At 60.0% G+C, this 23,640-nt stretch overlaps 1 protein-coding gene across 3 annotated transcripts in view; it reads left to right on the top strand.

Annotated features, from left to right (window-relative positions):
* Positions 1-23,640, top strand: part of GTF2IRD1 (GTF2I repeat domain containing 1) — a 115,367-nt gene that overhangs the window by 25,315 nt on the left and 66,412 nt on the right. For 2 of the 3 annotated variants that reach the window (XM_053893994.1, XM_053893993.1), the window contains exons 2-8: positions 11,324-11,452; positions 14,523-14,664; positions 17,021-17,176; positions 18,959-19,142; positions 19,869-20,179; positions 21,398-21,487; positions 23,326-23,409. In XM_053893994.1, coding sequence (XP_053749969.1) covers positions 11,330-11,452; positions 14,523-14,664; positions 17,021-17,176; positions 18,959-19,142; positions 19,869-20,179; positions 21,398-21,487; positions 23,326-23,409 — 1,090 coding nt within the window. In that variant the 5' untranslated portion in view covers positions 11,324-11,329. Of the gene's footprint in view, positions 1-11,323; positions 11,453-14,522; positions 14,665-17,020; positions 17,177-18,958; positions 19,143-19,868; positions 20,180-21,397; positions 21,488-23,325; positions 23,410-23,640 lie in introns of those variants that run through there. The other variant, XM_053893995.1, reaches the window with a different exon arrangement.

Raw genomic sequence — 23,640 nt, 5'->3', positions numbered from 1 at the left:
AGAGCAGCCATTCTTGGCTAATACATGCCGGCTAGGAAGAGAAGGGCAAATGGAGGTTCCCTTCCTATTCCCAACTCGGCTGTGTCTGCACTGGGCGGGGGGTGGGGGGTGCACATGCACGCGGCACCCCAAACACGTATCTAAGCTCTAGCCGCCCTCGCAAACAGCTGCCCATCAGAAGTGTGCCTGCATCGGCATGGTGCGCCTGTGGGGCGTATCGGTTACCTACCGCTGCGTAACAAGTAGCCCCAAACTTAGCAATGTCAGACAGCAGTCATTTCGGATTTTAATCTCTCTCGGTTTGGGGCTTGGCTACACTTGGTTTGATGGTTCTTGCTCAGGGTCTCCTGCATTGGCAGAAGCTGGCTGGGGTTGGGGTTGTCTCAGAGACTTCCTTACTCACTGGCGGCTGCCCTGGGAGAGACCTGGGTCTCCTCAGGCATCGCTGGACCCACCTGTCTACCACAGTGGCGTCAGGACAGCTGGACTTCACGCATGTCGGCTCGGAACTCCCGTGCCGAGTATCTCAGGGAGAGAATGAGAAGCCTAGTGCCCTTTGGAACCTGGCCTTGGAAGGTCATGTGGCAGCACTGCGGGGGTACTCTGTTGGTCAGAAGCACGTTATTTTTTTTTTATAAGATTTTTTAACGTTTATTTGTTTTTGAGAGATCGAGACCAAGCGTGAACAGGGGAGGGGCAGTGAGAGAGGGAGACACAGAGTATGGATCAGGCTCCAGGCTCTGAGCTGTCAGCACAGACCCCGATGCTGGGGCTCGAACTCATGAACTGTGAGATCATGACCTGAGCCGAAGTCGGACGCTTAACCGAATGAGCCACCCAGGCACCCCCAGAAGTGAATATTAAGGCCCACATTCAAGAGGAGAGGAACTGGATGTCTCTACTTGTTGGGAGATGTGCCAAAGAATTTGCTGTCATGTTTAAAGCCACCAAGGGAGGACACGCCAGAGAAGAGGACCCCGAAGGGCCCAGGACGGGGATTTGTTTGCCCAGTGGACTCCAGGGGCCTGAGCACCTCCAAGGTATTCTGGGGGCACATTCATGCTCTGGGGGCGGGGGAGTGTCCTCTCAGGCTGTCCCTCGGAGGGAGGCTGGAGCAGGGCCCCCTCTGAAGGACAAGCCCGGGGTTTGGGGCTGAGTAGGGGACAGAGCACAGGGTGTCTCCCACTCGACAGTCTCAGAATCTGACCATGGTCTTGAAAGGGCCCAAGGATCTGCTCTGGCTCCCCTCCCAGCCTCACCAAGGACCCCATGCCACATCCCGCCGGCCGATGCCACAGTTCCTTTGCCAGTGCTGCCTCCTGGCCAGAGTACTCCCCATCTTCCCTGCCCCCCCCCCTTCTGCTTGTCCCCTGATTCTTCCAGACCTGCATAAACAGCCCCTCCACCCCAGACACCTCTCCTGGCCCAGTTCTGTGTACTAAGCTGGTTCTTGGCAGGCCCAGGGAGGGAGGCACGCAGGAGCCGGCGGTCTCATGGGGACCTAGATACCTCTGCGTCGTGGCAGAGGGAGAGCTGCAGGGAGGGAGGAAGAGGGAGCTGTGGGTGGCCAGCCAGGGGACAGCGGGCCAGCCGGGAGGGTCAGGACCTGAGGCACTGACGTGCCTGACAGCCGCTAAGAGCGGGCCAGGCAAAGGGCAGGGGTGTCTCTTTCAAAGGGCATAGAGGTGCTGGTTCCCAGAAGCCAGAGGACAGGCGTGTCCAGGGGCCTGCAGGCTGGTGGGGGGTGGGGGGCATGGAGTAGGGGTGAGGTGTGGCAATGACTCCGACAGGACCGTGGTCCCGGGGGGCAAGGCTTGTGTCCTGTTCATCCGTGTGCTCAGCAGGGTGGTGCTGTCGGCCTGCTGGGCTTTGGTTGGCGCCTTCTCTGTGAGGGTCTCTCTGCACCCCGAGGGAGTGCACCGTGCTGGAATTGGCCCCAGGAGGCCTGGCATCGAGCACACTCGTGCGTGCACCTGTGCGTGCGTGTGAGCGTGTATGAGTGTTTGAGTTACCCGTCCTCACACTCACCTCTGGGTCAGAGATACGCTTGTCAGGTACACCCTCTCTCTCTCTCTCCCCCTCGCCCCATTCCAGCAAAGGCCACTGGGTGTCCACTCTAATCTGAGGGTGACACTCGCGAGTGGACACTCAGTGAGTACGACCAAACTCTTTCCTTTACTTCTGCAGTGAAGGCTGTGTATCTGCAAGATTCCTTGTGCCCCTCTCCACAGAAACGGTAATATCGTCTTTCTACTTGTGCTCCCGGAGAACTCCTATTCACCCTTCAAAACCCATCTCAATATTCATCAACTCAGGGAAACCGTGTGTGGAGACACCCTACTCCCCCGAAGCGAAATAAACAGAAAGTGTGGGTAACCCCCGTCCCCCATGTCAAGCTCTGTAGCCCGGGCGAGCTTCCCCTCCTGTCCTCATTTTATGGTCCAGTAATTCTCTGTAGACAGGCTGGCCCTGTGAGCACTAGGAGGGCAGGTGGGGCTGTCTGAGTCATTTCCAAGTCTGCCTAACCCGGGGCAGGCTCCCAGGAGGATTGAATAAACAGGTTGGGGTGAAGGGAGGCCAGGGAAACATTCCCCCCCCCCCCCCAACCTCCGGGGCCTCCTTAGAGGTAGCCAGGCCTCAGCTTCTGCCGGGCTGTTGTGGGCTGGCCCTCCCCCTCCAAACAGTGCTCTGCCCGGGGACTGAGGCCCAGCTGATGGCCAGGTAGGGGTGTGCCCTCTGTTCTGTCCCCTGCGGCCCAGCTGGGTGGCCGGTGAGCACCCTTGGGGATCAGCAAGTGTGTGAAGGAGAGGGACGCCCACGTCCCTGATACAGAGGGGCCTGGAGCAGACCCAGCCCGTGGGGGTCCCCTCACTCACCACTCCCTAGACATGCTGACGGTAGGAGGGCTGACGGCGTTTGTTCCTCGGTTCGCTCTCAAGCCCCCGGGGGACAGGCGACCCTCCCCGGCTGGTGGGCCGGGCCACGTGCCGTCCCCACGGCCAGGGGCTGCTCTTGCTCCGCGGGGATTGTGCCCGCGCCGTCTCCTTCCTCGCCCTCCCGTATCCGTTCCACGCTGCACTCTGTCTCAGACACGTACCGTCACACCCGCACACCCACTCACACTCCTGATTTCTTAACCGTGCGCTGTTCCGGCCCCAGCAGACTCGAGGAGGAAAGAGAGAGGAGGCTGTGGATTCCCAGGGCTCGGGGGGTTAGGCCCACTTCCCGCAGGCCCAGCCGGGGTCTCCTCGCCTGCGCCTTCCTGGGCCCCACGGGCCCTCCTCTCCCTGCTGGCCGGGCCGGGCCCGGCCCACCGACCTGTAGGCATCCCAGAGGGAAGTGGCCGAAGGCTGCTGTCACGGGGTCCCCGATTCGGTTGGGGTGATCTGGGCCGAGGCCCTGCCTTTGCCACATCCTGGCCCCGGGGCTGACCGTCAGGGTGCTCGAGGCTCGACGTCCTGTTCTGGAAAGTGAGGGTGGTTGAGAGGATTAACCAGACATCGGGGTCTAACCCTCCTGGGTACTCAGGAGGCAGCCACGTTGCTCTGTTTACTCCCCTCTGCTGAGCCCCTGGCGGAGAGTGGCGACCCGGCCCCATATCTTTGACACTTGGTGTTTGGGGCCCGGGTCCGTTCGGGCGTCCCCTGTGTGTTGCTCTGAACCCCTGGGCCCACGGTGCGGAAGACTGGTACCTGAGCCCCTGCCATCCAGCGCACAAGCCCTGCCTCAGTCTCTCTCTGCTTGCCTCCAGCAGGGAGCCTGGCCAGCCCCATGGGTCCCTTCGGCCACCTTGCTGGCCTGTCACCATGCCTGGGGTTCCACCCTGAGCCCCATGCATCAGAATTAGAGGAGTCCCGCCCCGAGTAGGAGCAAAAAGGGGCTGTGTGTGCCAGATGTCCCCAATGTCATTCTGGCTTGGTTGCTCCCTTTTGAGCAGGAATGTCCTAGAGGACTTGGTTTTTTTGCCCTTAAAATGGGCGGAGTCCCCTCCCTTCTGCCCGCTCCCTGGACAGAGGTCACAGATGTCAGGGTGCTTGTGGATGGGACAGCAGTGTCCTAGAGGGCCCTGGTGGACAGCTATGTCGGTGGTCATGAGGGTGATCTCTGGGAGAGGAGGAGGGAGTTGGTGGCAGAAGCAGGGCAAGGAGGGGGAGGGAGAATGGGGTGTGGGACCCTCAGATGAGGGGGCATCCAGATGCTGGTGGGGAAGGGGAGATTTACTTACTTTATTTATTTATTTACATGTTTATTTTGAGAGAGAGCAGGGGAGGGGCTGAGAGGGGGACAGAGGATCAGAAGCGGGCTCTGTGCTGACAGCAGAGAGCCTGGTGTGGGGCTCGAACTCATGAGCCATGAGATCGTGACCTGAGCCAAACCCGGACACTTAACCGACTGAGCCACCTAGGTGTCTGGGAAGGGGAGTTGTTTTTTTTTTTTTTTCTCCTAAATTAAAAAACAAGTTTATTTTTGAGAGAGGGAGAGAGAGACAGTGTGAGCGGGACAGGGGCAGAAAGAGAGGGAGACACAGAATCTGAAGCAGGCTCCAGGCTCTAAGCTGTCAGCACAGAGCCTGATGTGGGGCTCAGACTCACGAACCGTGAGATCGTGACCTGAGCCTAAGTCAGATGCTGAGCCACCCAGGCGCCCCCCAGGAAGGGGAGTTTTAAGTGGGCAGGGCTGGGGGTTTATCTGCAGCCCTGACTTTTTTGCTCGCATACCCCTCTCCCACCTCCAACCCCATCAGCCACTTCGGCCAGCTCTTGCGATCATTGTGGGAGGTCAGGTGCCCGGCAGAGCAAGCTCCTGTCTCCCCAGGCATGCAGGCCATGGGAGGCGGAAAGGACGAGCGCAAGGACACCCCCCACAGAGCCTCCCAGCTGGCCTGCAGTGCCCAGTGCAGTGCAAGGTGTTTGGGATCGGGGTCCCCAGCTGAGGGTGCTCTCTGCCAGCACTGGCCCCCGAGGCCCGCCGGGGTGGGCTTTCTGGGCTCGACTCCCATTGGGTGCCTCCCCACTGGAGACAGGTCTGCCCTGGGTCGGGGCAGTGGTGACTCAGACAGGGACACAGGCGCTTGACTAATCTTTGGCTCAGAGACCGGGCTGGCTCCAGCTCTTGGCGGCCAGCAAAGCTGCTGCTGTCTGGGCAAGGGAGTCCCCAGCTGCGGGGGACGTGGGCAGCAGGCAGGGAGAGCAGAGCTGCTGGGAAACTGGAACCGTGCCCGGAGATCATCCAGGCCCTACCTGGCTGTGGGTCAGCCTTGCCCGGGAACTTAAAGATACAGTGCCCCCAGCCCGGCTGCTGACCTGTCGCCTCGGGGCTTCTAGGGGGCAGGAGGCTGGGATCACAGATACAGAGTGGTGGGGCAGGTGTCTTCCCTCCGTCTCCGCCTCTTAGTGACCGTTCCCTGTGGCTCACACCCGGTCTTCAGACAGCTCAGGAGAGTGCCTTCCTCCTGTCCCCTCTCCCGGGACCCCCCCAAGCCTGCCTCTCACCTTATTAGGTAAAATTGATTTTTCGGACCTGGAGACAGGACCTACTGGCCATCCCTTTGCCTCCCTGTCTGTCTCGTTCTCAGCAGCTGGCAGGGACGTTTTGGGCTTCTGGTATATTAGGCCCTGTGTCGTGGGGTGACCAGCTGTCCCAGTTTGCCCCAGACTGAGGGGTTTCCCAGGACAGGGGACTTTCTGTGCTCAAGTCAGGAAAGTTCCAGGCGAACCAGGGGACGTTGGTCGCCCTCCTTGTGTATCATCCGTGGAGTCCATCAGTTGATCTGTCTGTTCCCCGAGTCCTGGTGGGTGTGAGGACTACAGTCCCCCCGCCACTTCTTTATTTAGTTTATTTATTTATTTTGAGAGACAGAGCACGTGGGGGAGGGGCAGAGAGAGGGAGGGAGGGAGAATCCCAAGCAGGCTCCACACTGTCAGCACAGATCGTGAGATCATGATCATGAGATCACGACCTGAGCTGAAGTCAGATGCTCAACCGACTGAGCCACCAGGCGCCCTTTACCACCTCTTGAAGACAGGACCAGGCTTGAGGACAGACAGACCTTATCCCTGCTACCCACTGACTGGGGGCCTCGGGCAAGCCCCTTCTGCGCCTCTGCGTTGGAGGAGGAAGCAAGCAAAGAGGGTTAACTCGCCACTGATGCCCCACCACAGAGCAGTGTCCAGGGGCACCGATGCAGGCTGCTCAGAGGAGTACCTGTCCAGGACACCTGTCTGAGCCAGCAACCTCTGTCAGTTTCACTTCCTGGACTGTTCCTCTGATCCAAATACATCCCGCACTGTAGTGTCCCACATTGCCCCCCCCCCCCTTTTAATTTTAGTTTTCTGAGAGCCTGGCAAGCCCAAAGTTGTCACTCTGTTTATAGCTTGTGAGCGTCCCAGTTCCTGCCTGACGTGGCCGACTGTCACACCGGTTAGTTCCCCGAGGATTCAGGGCGTGCCCATGAAAACCCGAGCAGGCGTTCGAGGCAGTGGGCACACCGTAAACCCAGCAGGCATGGCCCTGGCCTCCCGGCGCTCACGTTCCTGTTGGGGAAGTCGGGTGAGAAACACATGAACGGGTCCCTTCAGATCGCAGCAGGTTCTGAGACGGGGAGCCAGGCGCCTGGGTGGCTCAGTGGGTTAAGTAACCGACTCTAGATTTCGGCTCAGATCCGGAGATGGGGTGCGGAGACTGCTTGAGATTCCCTCTCTCCCTGTTTCTCAAAGAAAGACAAAATAAATTTATAAAAAAAGAGTTGGGCAATCAGTGGGGGGGGGGGGGGCGTGCTGCTGTGTGGTCTGCGTGGTCAGGGGCTGTGCACAGAGGAGTTGGGGCTGGTGGAGCGGGGGAAGCCGTGGGAGTCAGAGGCCTGGAAAAGCCTGCTGCGTAGGGGAACTGCAGGCAGGAGACCCGGGGAGGGGAGTGCAGGTGGCAGGTGGCAGGTGAGGGACACGAGGGGGAGGGAGCCAGAGCCCATTGCAGAGGGGAGAGGGCCGATGGGCCAGAGAGGGCAAGTGGGCCCAGGTCACATGGGGTACGTGCTCAGGGAGGTTCTCTCCACTCTGCTAAGCAGGAGGGCGGCGTGAGAGCGATGTGGCTGCTGTTTGCAGGAGGGACCATGGGGGCAGGAGAAGGGCGGGAGTTGGGGGACAGCGAGGGGTTCATTGCCGAAGCGTGAGCAACTGAGGAAGGTGGCCCGGGTGGTCAGGTGGCCCTGGTGGTGACGAGAAGCAGGCAGATCTGGGTGCTTTCTGGAGCCACAGCAGCATGATTCTCCCCCGACTGTTTTAGAAACAAAGAGGGGCGCCTAGGTGGCTCAGTCAGTTGACTGTCCCAGGACTGATTTTGGCTCAGGTCATGATGTCACAGTTTGTGGGTTCGAGCCCCACATTGGGCTCCATGCTAATGGTGCAAGCCTGCTTGGGATTCCCTCTCAAAAACAGCTGAACGTTAAAATTTCTTTTAAAAATCGGGGTGCCTGGGTGGCTCAGTCAGTTAAGCATCTGACATAAGCTCAGGTCATGATCTCATGGTTCATGAGTTCAAGCCCCGCATCAGGCTCTGCGCTGACAGCTCAGAGCCTGGAGCCTGCTTCGGATTCTGTCTCTCTCTCTCTCTCTCTCTCTCTCTCTCTCTCTCTTTCTCTCTCTCTCTCTCTCTTTCTCTCTCTCTCTCCCCCTCCCACCCACCCCTGCCATAAATAAATAAACACTGAAAAAAAATTAAAATTTTTAAAAACAAAAAAAGAAATGAGAGAGAAGGGAGATGAGGACGAGGCCTCCGTTTGAGCCTGAGCACCTGGGCAGATGACCGGGAGAGGCAGGTCTAAGCAGGGAAACACGGGGCCTACTCCGTTTAAGTTGCTTGTTAGACGTGGAAGAGGACAGGTAGGGAGAGAGAAGCCCAGAGTCACCAGTCTGTAGGTGACATTTAAGCCAAAACATTGCAGCGAGGGGCAGAAGTGGACGGGGGAAGAGGAGGGCCGGTGCGGGGGGGGGGGGGGGGGGGGCACTGAGCCTGAGCCCTCCTCCCGGGTTAGGTTAGCAGTCGATGCCAGCAGTGTGAGTGGCCAGGAGGTAGGAGGAGAATCAGGTTGCCGGCACCCTGGCAGCCTCTAGAGAAGAGTCTGTCGAAGGAGAGGAGAGAGACAGAGCTCGTGGCCTCCGGGCCCTCACAGGCCTCGTCCACCCAGGAGCCCGAGGGTGGCTGGCAGGCCCTCGCTGCTTGTGCCCTGCTTCTGGGGCCAGCCACCTGTCACCTGAGGTGTCACTTCTGGTGTCCCCTCCTGGGGACCCCGGAGCAGCTCTTGGCTGCCTCCAGCCTGGCCCGGCCTGGCCCTGGCCGCCAGTGCTCGAGGGCTCCAGCTGTGGCTTCTGTCCTCACCGCGGGCCCCCAGGCCCCCGGAGTCTGTCCTGTTTATGCCAGGCACTTGCCTCCTGCTTTACTACTCTCATTTTCATATTCTCTGTTCTGTGTAGTCTGTTGGTTTTATTGAGTGGTTTTCTCCCCGCCTCAGGTTAGAGCCAGCCCCTCACCCTACAAACGAGGAAACTAGGCGCGATGCCTGGGTGGCTCAGTCAGTTAAGCGTCCAATTCTTGATTTCGGCTCAGGTCATGATCTCATGGTCGTGAGTTCAAGGCCTACATCGGGCTCCATGCTGACAGTGTGGAGCCTCCTTGAGGTTCTCTCTCTCTGCCCCTCCCCTGCTCGCTCGCTCTCTCTCAAAATAAATAAACTTTAAAAAAAAACAAAATTTTTTTTTAAAGTTCATTTATTTTTGAAGGAGAGAGAGTCAGAGCACGAGCAGGGAAGGAACAGAGAGAGAGAGAGAGGGAGACACAGAATCTGAAGCAGGTTCCAGGCTCCGAGCTGTCAGCACAGAGCCCCACAAGGGGCTCAGACTCACAAACTGTGCGATCATGACCTGAGCTGAAGTCAGGTGCTTAACCGACTAAGCCACCCAGGCGCCCCCCAGAAACCCTTTAAAACCAATGAGGAAACTAGGGTTTGGGGTAGTTGACCCGACGTGGTCCTCCTGGCAGGTCTTTGTCTGGGTCTCCCCGTGTGTGTGGCGTACAGCTCCCGGCCCGGCGCTCTGGCCCTGCTGTCCCGTCCACAGCAGCTCTGGCCACAGGGGACCCTCTCTCCGAACCCTGGCCGTTTGTCAGAGGGGGGACTCTTCTCCGTCTTGCCTCCCTAAGTGCACCCACCTGCTCGGGACAAGGAGTCAGGGGACAGCCCAAGCCGAGCCCCCTTTTCCTCCCTCCCTTCGTCTCTGAGTCCCTGGTTCCTTCCTAAATGGATTAGGACTCTGCAGGAAGGAGCCAACAGCGGTCTGGGTGACCCGGAGGCCGGGGCCGTCTGGTGCCTCCTGCTTTGCCCTGATTCAATTTGGGCCTCAGCAGCTGGGAGGCTGGCGGGCTGAGGTCCGTCTGGGGACGGCTCGAGGGGTGGCCGAAGGGAGGGGAGAAGCCTTCCAGCGCCCCGGGCGGGCAAACCTCTCAGCTTCTCACACGGCAGACCCTCCGGTGGTCTTCGCGCCACAGAAGGCTCCAGGGGAGGCCACCGGCTGCCTGCTGGGCCCTTGGGATGTCCCGTACGTGGCCTGTCATGCCCTCAGCATCCCTTAATACTGTGGACTTCGAGCATTTGTAAAATTGCAACCTGGGAGAAGAAAGAAATTTTATAAACATTCAGAAGTGAACCCAATTCACATTCCGGCCAGCGGCTGCCTGGCCCGTTGTTAAAATCAATATTTATTCACAGCCAAATAGCAGCCTGGGGCCAGAGCCGAGGCCGGAGCCGGGCTCCAGAGTGTTCCTCGTTCGTTTGCGTGTTTCCATAACCGAAGTTCGGACGCTTCTCACCTGGTTATGTGTGAGGCACTCTGACACTTGTTCTGCGTCACCGACCCATGACTCACAGGAAGCCTACAGACTGCGGTGTGGACCACACCCCCCCTTGGCCCGTCATGTACATCGGGCCTGAGCTGGGCCCCGGGGGTCACCAGCCCCTGCCCTCACAGGGCTTACAGTCCAAGGGGCAGCTGTGGTAACACAAGGCATTCTGGGTCTGGCACCCTTTAAGGTAGCAGGCCCAGCTGTCAGCCCGTCCCCGGCGTCCCCGTGTGCAGGAAGCGAACGGGACGGGATCCACAGACTCCCTCTGAGGCTCACTCCCCTGAACTGGCCACCGGCACCTGGCCTGGGGCCCATGCACAGAGCCCTGGAGGAGCTGAGCCCAGAGAGGGAAACCCAGAGTCCCTGCCTCCACTCTCTGCCCTCTCCTTTGCTTGGATTGGCGAGAGAGCAGCCGCCTCCGGAAGGCCCTGGCACTGGGACAGCCTGTGGGGTGGGGGGGTGCCCCCAAACCCTGGCCCTGACTCCTGGGGTTCTGGTGAGGGAGGGGCAGGAAGGAACTGGAAGCAGGGGAGGCTGACCTGTGTATCTAGTGGGTGCCCATTCTGGGCTGCCTGGGGCAGCCCTGACATTGGGCCCTGGTCTGAGGGTGCCCCAGCGGGGGGAAAATGCACCTCTGTCCTCCAGGATCCTCGTGACTATGGGACAAAGTCCTGTCTTGGGGAAACCCTGTTCTGAGATGAAGTGGCCTCTGCCCCACGGTGTCTTTCTGAGCTCGGGGGGCCTCGGGGCAGTGGCCTGGCCTAGGGAAGCCTGTGGCTTGAGAGAAAGCTGTGACGGAGGAGGCTGGGGACATGTGGGAGGCCAGCGAGGATGCCTGGCCCAGCTGGGGCAGGAAGGGGCAGGAGGTGGGGCAGCGGAGGGCACCTTGCCAGCAGAGGTGACCATTAAAAGCAGGGCGGGCAGTCAGTAGAGGACAGAGGGACACTCCGGTCGGGGAGAATGGATGTGGGTATGTTTCAGAGGCGGTGATGCTTGGCATACCTGGAGCGTGGGGTGTGAGTGGGGGAGCTGGATGGGGGACAGGAGTCCAGAGGTGGGCAGTAGGGAGCCACGGAAGGTGTGTGAGCGAGGCAGAGCCACTGCCAGAGCTACGTGCAGGGGGAGAGTTGGCGGTTGAGGTGCCAGGCAGACTGGCCCTGGTACCGGCATTGCAGGTTTGGGGGATGTTTCGTGCACGCCCCAGTCTCCCTGCCATCTGTGCCCGTGCCCCCGTGGAGTTGTGTGCAGGCGACTGTGTCTCCAGGCCTGTCGGGGCTCTAACGCCTTCGTGCGTACGAGACCCTGGTGTGAAGAGGTGGCCAGCTCTTGATTCGTCCCACCTGGGAAGTAGAGGCGGCCCCTGGGGGCCTGGGCAGTGGGCAGCTGCCGAATGTGCCCCGCACGCCCATCTCCTCCTCCTCCCTCCCTCCAGGTGACCATGGCCTTGTTGGGGAAGCGCTGCGACATTCCCACCAACGGCTGCGGGCCCGACCGCTGGAGCTCCGCCTTCACCCGCAAAGACGAGATCATCACCAGCCTCGTGTCTGCCTTAGATTCCATGGTGAGTGCCCCCGTCTGCCCTGGAGGAGCCGAAGCCGACCGCAGAGCCGTGGTCTCACTCCCCAGCCTGAGTCTCAGTGGCCCCGTCTGCCCACGTCAGCGGGCGGGAGGCTTAAGTGATCGGGATGGAAGAATCCAGCCCTGCGAGTAACCGCTGTCCCCTCGTCCCCTCGTCCCCTCTTCTTCATTACCTCGTGCCATTCGAGTCCCATCCCTGGGAGGGTCCCAGGCTTCCCTCCCTCCCCTCGGGTCCCCTGGAGGATAGCGTGTGGGCTACCGTGCGAGATTCGTGCGAGAGCTGTAATCCCTGATGTTAAAAGCAAGATCTGGGACTGCATCTCGGGACCAGGAGAGAGAAACGCGGCCTCAGAAGTTGTACCTAACCCTATGGTAGTTTATTCCAAGTAAGGAAATAGTAATGTCATTTTCCTGTAGCCTTTTCCTGGGGGAAAGTTCTGTGACAGAGGGTAGGTGGGTGTTAAAATCTGTCTGGCATCAGTTAGCTGCGCCCTTGCATTTTAGGATGGTGAAATTCAAGTCCAGAGAAGGCAGCACCTTGCCTGGAGTCACACAGCTTGGCCAGTTTCTGTTTTATTTTTTAAAAATGTTTATTTAGTGATTTTGGAGGCAGGGATGGAACATGCACACGCTGGGGAGAAGCAGGGAGAGAGAGAGTCCTAAGCAGGCCCCCCACTGGCAGCTCAGAGCCCAACGTGGGGCTCGATCCCACGAACTGTGAGATCGTGAGCTGAAATCAAGAAGAGTTGGACGCTTAACCGACTGAGCCACCCAGTTACCCCTTCATCTTTATAGTTTTAACATGTTTGTGTCTCTAAAATTTTTTTAATGTTTATTTATCTATTTTGAGAGAGCGAGATAGTGATCAGGGGAGGGAGAGAGAGAGAGGGAGAGAGAATCCCAAGCAGGCTCCCCACTGTCCACGCAGGGCCTGATGCGGGGCTCGATCCCACAAACTGAGATCATGAGCTGAAATCAAGAGTCGGACACTTAACCGACTGAGGCAGCCCAGCATGATCAGTTTTTAAAGTGGCCTTTCGGGTGCAAAGTCTACGGTTTCCAAGAACAAGGGCCTCCTTCCAGGCTGTTCCTGCTTAGGGAGCTCGAGCGCTGTTGAGGTGGTGCGTGTGGGCCAGAGGCGGTAGGCACCGCTGGGGAGGTCGGCTGGGTACGACCCCGTCCCCGTGCAGAGCGTGAGGAGGGGAGCCCCAGGAGCTCAGCCCTGCCTGCTGCAGGGGCGGCGATGGCGAGGTCAGCTGTGACAATGGGCAGTTACGACCCCCACGACAGCCACTGAGTTGTCTGTGGTAATTGACATTTAAATCGTAGTTAGTCGAGGGGCGCCTGGGGGGCTCAGTTGGTCAAGCGTCCGACTCTTGGTTTCGGCTCAGGTCACGGTCTCACGGTTTTGTGGGTTCGAGCCCCGCGTCGGGTCTGTGCCGATAGTATGGAGCCTGCTTGGGATTCTCTCTCCCTCTCCCTCTCCCTCTCCCTCTCCCTCTCCCTCTCCCTCTCCCTCTCCCTCTCCCTCTCCCTCTCCCCCTCCCCCTCCCCCTCCCCCTCCCCGCTCCTCCCCTGCTCCCGCTGTCTCTGTGGCTCCCAAATAAATAAGTTGTAGTTAGTTACAATGAAATACGGTAGTTCAGTTGTTCAGTTGCGCTGGCCTCATTTACGGGGCTTCGTGGCTATGGCATCGGAAGTGCAGGCAGAACATTCCCATCGAGACGGAGAGTTCTGTTGGGCGGCACTGCCCTAGAGGGTGTTACGGAGGCTCCTCGGGGGAGCAGTGGCCCTGTGGCTGTCCTGGGGGCGTGGACAAGACCCGCCTCCCCCGGCCTTGGGTCCCTTCATGGCCTTCCTGAGGGACCCTGGGGATAACAATGACACTTGTTCGGACCGTGACCTGGCTGTGGCATTGTCTGGGGCCCGGGGCCCGGGGCCCGGGGCCCGGGTCCTCAGGTGGTCTGCATGGGGCCAGACCTCTTTTAGGGCGTTTCCTCACAGTCCAGGTCTCTGTGTCTCTGGGGACATCAGTTCCCGGGGAGTGAGTATCTCCTCCAACAGCAGGTTGCTTTAATCTTCAGAGGAAATCAGCACACACCCTTCACCATGGGAGAGCCTAGGGGACAGGCTTGCTGGCTCTACAATGTCCCTGTCCCCCGCCTCCTCAGCAGAGCAACTCTGAAGCTGAAGCTGCCGCAAGAGGCATGATCATGGCCCAGAGAGGTTGAGGAACCTGTCCTAGATCACACAGCAGCAGGACTGTGATGAGAAGCCAGGCTTCCTGACTGCCAGCAGAGCTCTAACTCAGATAAAAACCAGCATTTATGAGGCGCCGAATGCAAGCTGAGAGCTTCGCAGGCAGAGTTCTTCTGCTGACCTAGGTCAGAGGGCTGAAATGCTCGTGGTCTCGGCCACAGGGCCCCTGTGTGAGGGCTTCCTGTGCTGTGGGCCGGCCAACCTCAACTCTGGGACTGCAGAAGTAACCCCTCCGATTGTGTACCCACACGAGGTGCCCCGGTTTAGAGATGTGTTTTCATGCCAACCAGGCCCCACGACCAAGCCCATCGAAAGCCTGGGCACTGGGCCGTTTGGCCCCATTAGTCCCAGAGCAGGAAGGCGCTGATGGGGGATTGAAGCCTGGATCTGTCTGAGCCTTGGTTCTCCTGGGGCCCCCCACCTCCTCCTCAGTTAGGACTTTGAGAAAACCTAAGACAGGATTGTCCCTGGGGCTGGGGCCAAGCCTCAGGCCGGAAGCCACCTGCCCCCAGCGCAAGGCAGACCTGGGAGGAGGGACGGGCAGAGGCCATGTGTCTTCGTTCTTCTATCTTCTCCCCTGACCTTGACCAAGCTTCGGTGGGGGCGGGGGGCATCATTCACTCATTCCTGCTGCAGAACTGACTGAGAACATTGGAGGGGTGACCTCCCCCTCGAGCTGCTGGTGGGCTCTCAGGCAGCTGGGAACTCCCGTCGCACCCCCAGAGCCATCACTGGAGGTGTCCCCAAGCAGGGGGAGCCTTCCCCGGGCTCACGTACCCTGCTCCCCCCTGCAGTGCTCGGCGCTCTCCAAGCTGAATGCGGAGGTGGCCTGTGTCGCTGTGCACGATGAGAGCGCCTTCGTGGTGGGCACCGAGAAGGGGAGGATGTTCCTGAGCACACGGAAGGAGCTGCAATCAGACTTCCTCAGGTTCTGCCGTGAGTACCCCGGGGCTCCGGGGGCGGGGCCTGCGGTCCCTGAGGGCAGGGGCTCTGGCGCATCTCTGGGTCCCCAGAGCATTACCAGGTGGCCCTGTGTCGGGGTGGGGGGTGGGGTTATGTAGGCTTCCCAGTGTGGCATCATTATGGGGGGGCAGAGTTTTTATTGGAATCAGACACACAAACCCCAGGGGGGGCCAGGCCCGACCCCTCCATCTGCTCATTGACAGAAGGGGACACTGAGGCCCAGTGTTGCCCGGTTCCTGTGAGTCTCTGACATGGGGACCGAGTGCATCTGTTCGCCTAATACTTGCTCAGTCCCTGCTGTGTGCAGCACCCTTTACAATGCTAACTCAGTTACCCAGGGCGGGTAGGCACTCTCATTGTTATAGTAACAATCTTGGAGCCGCCTCCTAGTGGCTCTTGGGGACCAAGTGACTGAGGACCCATGCAGCACGAAGGAAATGCTTGATAAACTCGATCCGTAGTGCTTTGGGCCAAGCCATGTGCTCAGGAAATACTTACCTCTGGCTTACAATGAGAAACTGAGGCCCAGTGAGCATAAGCCACGTCCCCCAGGGACACACAGCCGACAAGCAGTAGAGGCCAGGTTTCTGTTCTGAACGCCGTGCTCTTTCTGCTACGCCCCTTCAAAATAGGGAGGGACATCAGGACACCCCACCCCCCCTGCTGGGAGCTCTGAAGCAGGGGTCTTTCTGAAGCCTCCAACTCCTCAACGCTACCTGGGCCTTTACACCCTCATAACTCAGCCCCTGGCTCTGCGTTCTCCCCTCCCAGCATCCCGCGTCCCCACCGCAGGCGGTGCTGTGCTGAGTGCTGGCTCACCTCCAGGTGCATTCTCACCTCTGCCCACTGGAAGGCCCTCCCTCCTCTCCCCTGCCCGCAGATGCCTCCCCGGCCTCCAGATTCACATTCCTCCCGCCCAGGCCCCCTCTGTGCCGCTGCCACTCCTTGCCCCCCACCCCAGCCCTTGCTCCCCACACTGTGCCAGCTTCCCATGCCCTAAGCTTCCATGCGTGCTCCTGGTAAGCTCCTGAGCGAGGTCAGCGTCACCTTTGTGGTGGGTTAGGTCCTACAGGGTTGGGGCCTGGCCCCAGCGCTGAAGGCCAGCATCCCCCCGACCATTCGAGCCCACGATTTGGGACTCAGAGCTCTTGGGGTTAAGAGCAGGCCCTGAAGTCAGACGTCTGGGGCCCTATCCTGGCTCCGCCACCTGCTGCCCAGTGGGCCTTAACCTCCTTGTCTGTGAGAGGGGAGGACAGTGCTGCACTCCTCGAGGGTCGATCTGAGAATGAAACAAACCTCCTAGAGGTTAGAACAGTGCCGGGCACGTGGTTTACACACAATATACGCCGGCTGTTTTTGTCCTTGCCACTATATTAGCATCTGCCTTATACCCGGGGTCTGGACCCTAGATCAGCCATTTCGGGGAAGGCTGTCCCCCAGCACTGGACTTCCAGTGCTCCCAGCTTCCAGATGCTTCCCCAGCCGCCCCCACCCCTACTCCCACTCAGCTCTCAGAGCCTGTGCCCTCTCCCCAGGTTGGGTGGGGGCTGGACCAGGGTAGAGTAGACAGCGCCAGGGTCCTGTGGCCCCCGATCGGCCAGGCTGGGGCGTGTGCACCTGGCTTCCCGGAGCCAGGCAGAGCTGCTATTTTTAGCCGGGAGCTCGGCTGGTTTATTTCAAGCTCCACGGATCCCGGGAGGGGAGCCGGCTCCAAGCTGCGAGGGGCCCTCCAGACCCTCCACCCATCCCCTTTCCAAGGCATTTTCTAGCATTTCCCTACCCAAAGGTTCACTGATACTCCCAGGGCCCCACCCTGGCCCAGCCTGGCATGAACCTGCCTCTTTGCAGCCCCTTGGCCTCCTGGTGGTGTCCCCATCGTCTCCTCGTCTGGCAGAGCAGAAAACTGGGGCCTCGATTGCCTAAGACAGCATTAGTGTCAAAGCCCAGAGAGGGTTGGATGGAACAGACCTTGGCTGAACCCCAGTTCTGAGCCAGGCCAGCTGGTTTTTATGCGAGAGCTCACAGACTGAGGCCCAGAGAGGGAAGGGACTTGCCCAAGGTCACACAGTGAGTTAGAGGTGACCAGGAGGAAACCCAAGCCCTATGCTAGGCACTAGGAACTCAGAGATGACCAGCCCCGCCCTGGGCAGGGGTTTGGGGCAGGGCCCGCTTGTTCGTTCGTTCGTTCGTTCATTCATTCGTTCATTCATTCCTGTTCCGTGTTGAGTGTCTTGCTGCAGGGTTCAGCGCGGGGCAGGGACATGCCAGCTCGCTGGGCAGGTGGTAACATGGGTGCTCACCATGGCCCGACATGCTCTGTGTTCCGCAGGAGGGGCCCCATGGAAGGAGCCGGAGGCAGAGCATCCCAAGAAGGTGCCGCGGGGCGAGGGTGGCGGCCGGAACGTCCCTCGGTCTTCCCTGGAGCACGGCTCGGACGTGTACCTTCTGCGGAAGATGGTAGAGGAGGTGTTTGATGTTCTTTATAGTAAGATCCTTCCTCATTCCATTTGGGGCCCCCGGGCGGGTGGGAGCCCCGGTCCCTGCCCTGCTGAGGAGGCCCCTCCCGGCCCCACCAAGGGCCCAGGGCAAGACCTCAAGGTGTGCCCCGCCCCCCCCCCCCCCCAGCCCTCCCTCGTCTTGTATCCCCAGGCATGGCTCCTCCACCCCGGCCTTGCTTCCTGAACCACCGTCCCCACTGCCCCGGCCTGCCTGGCGCTGCTCACTGCCACCTGTCGCCTGGAAATGGCCCCCGGCTCGCCCTGGTCTCTTTTCGCCTCCAGGCCGGCTCCCTGCTGCCCCCACCTGTCCTTGACCAAGGGCCTCTTCCTAAAACACAAGTCTGACCAGGAAGCTCTTCCTCCCACTGCCCTGGGGGCTCCCCGTTGCCCTCAAAGTGGCCTAAGCACCCACATGGCCGGTCCCGCCCACCCCCAGCCATGCTGCCCTGCCTGACGGAACCGTTTCCTGTTCTCCAGCACACTCCGGCTTCGTTTCACACCTCCTCGCCTTTGCACCGCTGTGCCTTTTCAGACTGCCTGCCCCTCTGTCTGGTGGACGCCACATTATTGTCTAAGGCTCGGCTCTGAGCAACCCCCTGCCCCACTGGCTTAATGCCCCCTTTGGGTACCCACCGTGTCCTGTGCCCTCACCAGCGCAGTGCTCTCTGGGGTCAGGGTCTGTGCTTGCCCTTTCCGCTGTTCCCCAGCCTGTAGTTCAGGGCCCAGCAGCGGCAGATGTTGACAGGGTGTTTGTTGAACGACTGAGCGACAGCTGACTTAACTAGTTAGCCGTGTCCTTCCTGTGGGGGAGGTGGGCGGGCCTGGCCTCCCTCAGAAGCGTCAAGTTGCAGAATCTCTGGCCCGGTGGTAGCCTTCACACTCTCTAGGTCCCTAAGGGTCCCACCTCTGGCTTTGTTCCCTTCTCTACTGCAGCCTTTGGTTGTGTGGAGCAAAGGTCTGTGAGGAAACTCCCGCTGTCGTCTAGATGTCAGGAGGAAGAGGAGGCCTGGGTGGGAGGGGAGGCCCATAGGGCCTGGGTGGGCACGCTGGCCACCGTGGGAGGGGAGGACTTGTCATACGTGGTTGGCCAGGCCACCGCCCTTTTGGCGGCTACGGGGTTGGTGCCCACAGCCCCCCACACGCCTCGCCCCACTCTGTCCCACTGCCGGTGGAACCTGAGGTGGCCCTGAGGTGAGCGGCCTCTTACTGGCTCCAGGTGGGGCTGCAGGGTGGGAGTGACAACAGTCATTCCTCACCCAGGGCCCCTGGGCCACCCTGAGTCCCCAGCCAGTCTCCCCTCCATTCACCCCTTCTTCAACCCCACCACCTTCTGTCCGTGTGCTTCCTCTCTTCCTGAATCTGTTCTTCCTGTTTCCACTCCCCCCCCCACCTCTTCCCTTCCTCCCTGCCATCTCTCTCCCGCCCTCCTTTCTCTCTCCCCCGTGTCTCCTCCTCACCTCCCACCCGCAACCCTGCACCCCACCCTCCCCTCTGCCCGGGTGCCCTGAGAGAAGAGAATGGCGAGAGAAGCTGGGAGCCCTGTCCGTGGGGGAGCCCTGGCCCTCGGGTGCACACAAAGGGGACTTGTCCCTAGCGCTCGCCCACCCCTTCCCCCCACTTAGCCTGTCCTGTGTGAAGCTCACAGTGAAGGGGCCCGTGGGGTCCAGTTTCCTGGGAACCCGGCACCACAGGGAGTGACTCCACGTGGCCCCAGCCCAGCCTGGCTGCCCTCTCACACTAGACCCTCTCCTCGACCCCCTCCCCCACAGGCGAGGCCCTGGGAAGGGCCAGCGTGGTGCCCCTGCCGTACGAGAGGCTGCTCAGGGAGCCGGGGCTGCTGGCCGTGCAGGGGCTGCCCGAGGGCCTGGCCTTCCGGAGGCCAGCCGACTACGACCCCAAGGCCCTCATGGCCATCCTGGAGCACAGCCACCGTATCCGCTTCAAGCTCAAGAGGTGAGTGGGCCCGGGGCCTGGTGGCTGGACTGTGAGGTCCGGACCAGGACGGGCCAGGAGGGCGACCTGCTTCCATTCTGGCTCAGCCACCTGTGGCCACTTACCCAGTCACGGGGAGGGGACTTCAGACACCCGAGGGGGACTAAAAGCTCCCAGCCTGGCGGCGGAGGTGAGGCAAATGCCCGGTCATAGAGCATGATCTGAGCCAGGCGTTGTGTCACGGGGGCCCCCAGGGGACTTCGGTGTTGCAAAGAGGCTGGAACAGCCCTGGCCGGGAGCCACATCATGTGTGCTCGTTGGGGTTATGTCAGGGGCTGGGGGGAGGCGAGGAGGTGGAGGCTGGCGAGCTGGGTCGAGCGCTGGGGCTGCCTGGAGACCGGCCCAAGGCCGTGGCGTTGCCCATGGGTGTTCAGCAACCACCCTCCGCGCACAGGCCCAGAAGAGGAGGGATGTGGTAGGAGCTGGGGGGCGACCAGGCATGTGATGGCTGGGTGGGACGCACAGAGGCCGAGGGGCAGGGCCCAGCTCCTCCAGCGGCCCTGGGCACATTACAGCCCTGCCCTGGCCTGCACCCCTGCCTGTAAAATGGGGACTAGCTCCCGTCCTGTGTACCTCGCAGGCCGCCATGTTGTGCAGGGGCCGGGCTGGGGGTCTAAAGGAAGAGATGGGACCTTCTGGTGGGTCAGGTGTATGAAGCCATCACGTGTCCTTGTCTCCTTCACCCAGGCCGCTTGAGGATGGCGGGCGGGACTCAAAGGCCTTAGTGGAGCTGAACGGCGTCTCCCTGATAGCCAAGGGGTCTCGGGACTGTGGCCTGCATGGCCAGGCCCCCAAGGGGCCACCCCAGGACCTACCCCCCACCGCCACCACCTCCTCTGTGGCCAGCTTCCTGTACAGCAGTGCACTCCCTAACCACACCACGAGAGAGCTCAAGCAGGAGGCGCCCGCCTGCCCGCTTGCCCCCAGCGACCTGGGCCTTGGCCGGCCCGGGCCTGAGCCCAAGGCCTCTGGTGCCCAGGACTTCCCCGACTGCTGTGGTAAGCTGCTGCCGGGACCCCTAAGTCTAAGGGTGGGACAGGGGTCACTCGTGTGGGGGCACCCTCCCCGGGCAGGTCCGGGTGCCCGGGCCCACCCCAGGCTGAAGGAGGCACGTTGGGACAAGGGGCTGGGACAGGACAGCTGGCGACCCTGGGCCTCCCCTCAGCCGTCTGTGAACAGTATCCTTGGCCTGGGGCCAAGCGATGTCCAGAGGAGTCTGGAGTCCGTAAACATGCTAATCGGTCACATGCTACATCCCCAGCCTGGGTTGGGGGTACTGGAGATAGAGAAGGGACACCTGGATGTGAGAGAGACCTGTGTTCACATCGTGGGCTCCTTGGCTTAGTGACTGTGTCCTAGAGCAAATCTCTACCTCTCTGAGCCTCAGTTTCCTCATCTGTCAAGTGCAGATGCCAGTAGAACCTCTCACAAGGTTATCGTCCGGGTTAAGTTCCCGGGCCAGTCAGCAATGCAGATTCTCAGGCCCTGCCACAGTCCTGCTGAATCTGAAGCTTTGGGGACGGGGTCCAGTCGCCTGTGTATTCCAATCTGCCAGGTGATTCAGATGGTGCTCAAGCTTGAGAACTGCTGTATTAAAGCACTGAGTCTGGGGCGCCCGGGTGGCACAGTCAGTTGAGCATCTGACTGTTGATTTTGGCTCAGGTCGTGATCCCAGTGTCATGGGATCGAGTTCCACATCGGGCTCCATGCTGAGTGTGGATCCTGCTTAGGATTCTCAATCTCTCTCTCTCTCTCTCTCTCTCTCTCTCTCTCTCTCTATCTCTCTGTCTCTTCCTCTGCCCCTCTCCCCACCTGTGCTCTCTGTCTCTCTAAAATTAAACACACACACACAAAACCCCTGAGTCCAATGCTTAGTACATAGTAGGTGCTTAGAGGGGGCTGTTATCAGGAGGAGAAAAAAGGGCTTCCCTCCCCTCCCCACCGCCAAATGTGTGGGCTGAGCGGCGGGTGGGACTTACACACCCGAAATAGGTGTCCCCGCCTGTAAAAGGTGTCCTGGGACATCACAGCTTCTCCCTGATCTCCCGTTTGGATAGCAGACTCTGGCCCTGGCCAGGGAACTTGCCTAGAGTTCGCGATCACAGGGCTCAGTTCTGGGGTCTCCCTGATGGATGAGGCTGTTACCCCAGGCCAGATCTGGGGGAAGCCCTCTTGGGGCCCACCTTGAACCTGTGCCTCTCCTCTGCCTTGTCCAGGACAGAAGCCCCCCGGGCCTGGTGGTCCTCTCATCCAGAATGTCCACGCCTCGAAGCGCATCCTCTTCTCCATCGTCCACGACAAGTCAGGTAGGACGGTGCCCATAGCAGTGCCCTGAGCAGACTGGGGACCCGGGGCTGGGGGTGGTGCTTCCCGAAATGGAGATGTGTCCACTGGGTCTTAAAGGAGAGCTGTGCACGAGGGACCTTGAGTCAAACCAGAGTATGACAGTTCTGCATTGCTATGTGACAAACTACCCCGGAACATAGCTTAAAACAGCAAGTGTTTCCACCTCATAGTTTGCATGGGTCCAGAATTCAGGAGCAGCTTAGCTGGGTGGTCCTGGCCCCGGATCTCTGATGAGGTTGTGATCGGGTTGCCAGCGGGGGCTGCGCTCATCTGAAGGTTTGACCGGGGCCGAGGATCCACTTCCAGGCTCAGTCATGTGGCTGGTGGCAGAAGGCTCCTTCCTGCTGCACGGGCCCCCACGGGGCTGCTCGAGTGTCCTCGTGATGTGGCGGCTGGTTTCCTGACGTTCGCAATCCCAAGCAGAGTAGGGAGGAAGCCACATGTCTTTCATGACCTACGTCACAGGTCACCATCAGTTCTGCCGTGTTCTACCCGTTGTTTTGTTTTTTAAGTTTGTTTATTTATTTTGAGAGAGAGAGAGTGTGTGTGTGTGTGAGCAGGGGAGGGGCAGAGAGCGGGAGAGAGGGGGAATCCCAAGCAGGCTCTGCACTGTCAGCATGGAGCCAGACGCCGGGCTCGAACCCACAAACTGTGAGATCATCACCTGAGCTGAAGTCAGATGCTCAACCGACTGAGCCACCCAGGTGCCCCCGTGTCCTACCCTTTAGAAGCCAGAAATGAGCCACCCACACTCACAGGGAGCGAGAGGAATTAAACTGCGCCTCTTGAAGATGAGAGACAAAAAAATTATGTGGGCAGATATTAACAGTACCACACGGTATTTGGGATTCATTTATACCCAAAGGGCTGAAGCAAGACTGTCCAGCCATTATGCCTTGTGGAGATCTCAGCCTCGGCTTCAGTGAGAGGCTCCTTAAGAAGACCTAGTCCCCTGGGGCGCCTGGGTGGCTCAGTCGGTTAAGCGTCCGACTTCAGCCCAGGTCATGATCTCACAGTTCGTGAGTCTGAGCCCTGCGCCGGGCTCTGTGCTGACAGCTCGGAGCCTGCTTCGGATTCTGTGTCTCCCTCTCTCTCTGCCCCTCCCCCACTTGCGCTCTGTCTCTCAAAAATAAATGTTAAAAAAATTTTTTTTAATTAAAAAAAATGAAAATAAAAAAAATTAAAAAATGAAAATAAAAAAAAGACCTAGTCCCCTGAAGGGCGCCTGGGTAGCTCAGTCAGTTAAGCATCTAACTCTTGATTTCGGCTCAGGTCATGGTCTCGCGGCTTATGAACTCGAGCCCCACGTCAGGCTCTGTGCTGCCAGCGAGGCTGGGTAAGACCCCAGACGTACAAAGTGTGAGGGTTAGTGGTCTGAGGTCACGACTCGGCATCTCAGGGAGAGCACCCTCTCAGCCCCCTGCCCGTCTAGGGACACCCAGGAGACACCCAGGATGGACAGGCTGAGCCTACGTCATTAGCCACTGCCCGTGGGGGCAGACAGAGGCAAGAGGAGAGAGCAGGAGTGGAGACCAGCAGGGCGTTGTGTCGGGCTGTCTCCTGGAGGAGGCTGGGGCCTCAGGGCCCCCGGTGGGAGTGGGTGGAAGGGGTGAGGCCCCTCCGGGGGGCTCTGCCGGAGAAAGCCCGGTGGCCTCGGCTGTGGAAGGAGTGTGGCTGTCCTGGTGCCCCGGCCCAGCGAGGAGGGTCTAGCGGGGAGCTGGACGCTCATCACGAAGCAGCCAGGCCCTGGGCTCCCCGCTCCGACCCGCCCTCACTCGTACCTCCTGTGTTTTGATAGAGAAGTGGGACGCCTTCATAAAGGAAACCGAGGACATCAACACGCTCCGGGAGTGCGTGCAGATCCTGTTTAACAGCAGATATGGTGAGTGGGCGGCCCGGCCCGCTGTGTGGCCCCGGCAATGTGCTGAGCATCTCATTACGTGGCAGTCACTTGTGTTCCCTAACATGACAGCGGGAGCCATATGCTGGCACACAGCAGTGCTAATGTCATCTCCTGTCTGGCTGGGGGGGCGGTTGTGTCAATATTTCCCTTCCAGATTTCTCCGGGGGGGCGGAACTGATGGCAGAGCCCCAGCCTTGACTCACCTGTGGG

Source organism: Panthera pardus, unplaced genomic scaffold, assembly GCF_024362965.1.
Source record: "Panthera pardus isolate Hobbes unplaced genomic scaffold, ASM2436296v1 HiC_scaffold_4, whole genome shotgun sequence".
Taxonomy (NCBI): domain Eukaryota; kingdom Metazoa; phylum Chordata; class Mammalia; order Carnivora; family Felidae; genus Panthera; species Panthera pardus.
Note: the sequence above shows the minus strand (reverse complement) of the source record. Positions and strands in the feature narration are given on the sequence as shown.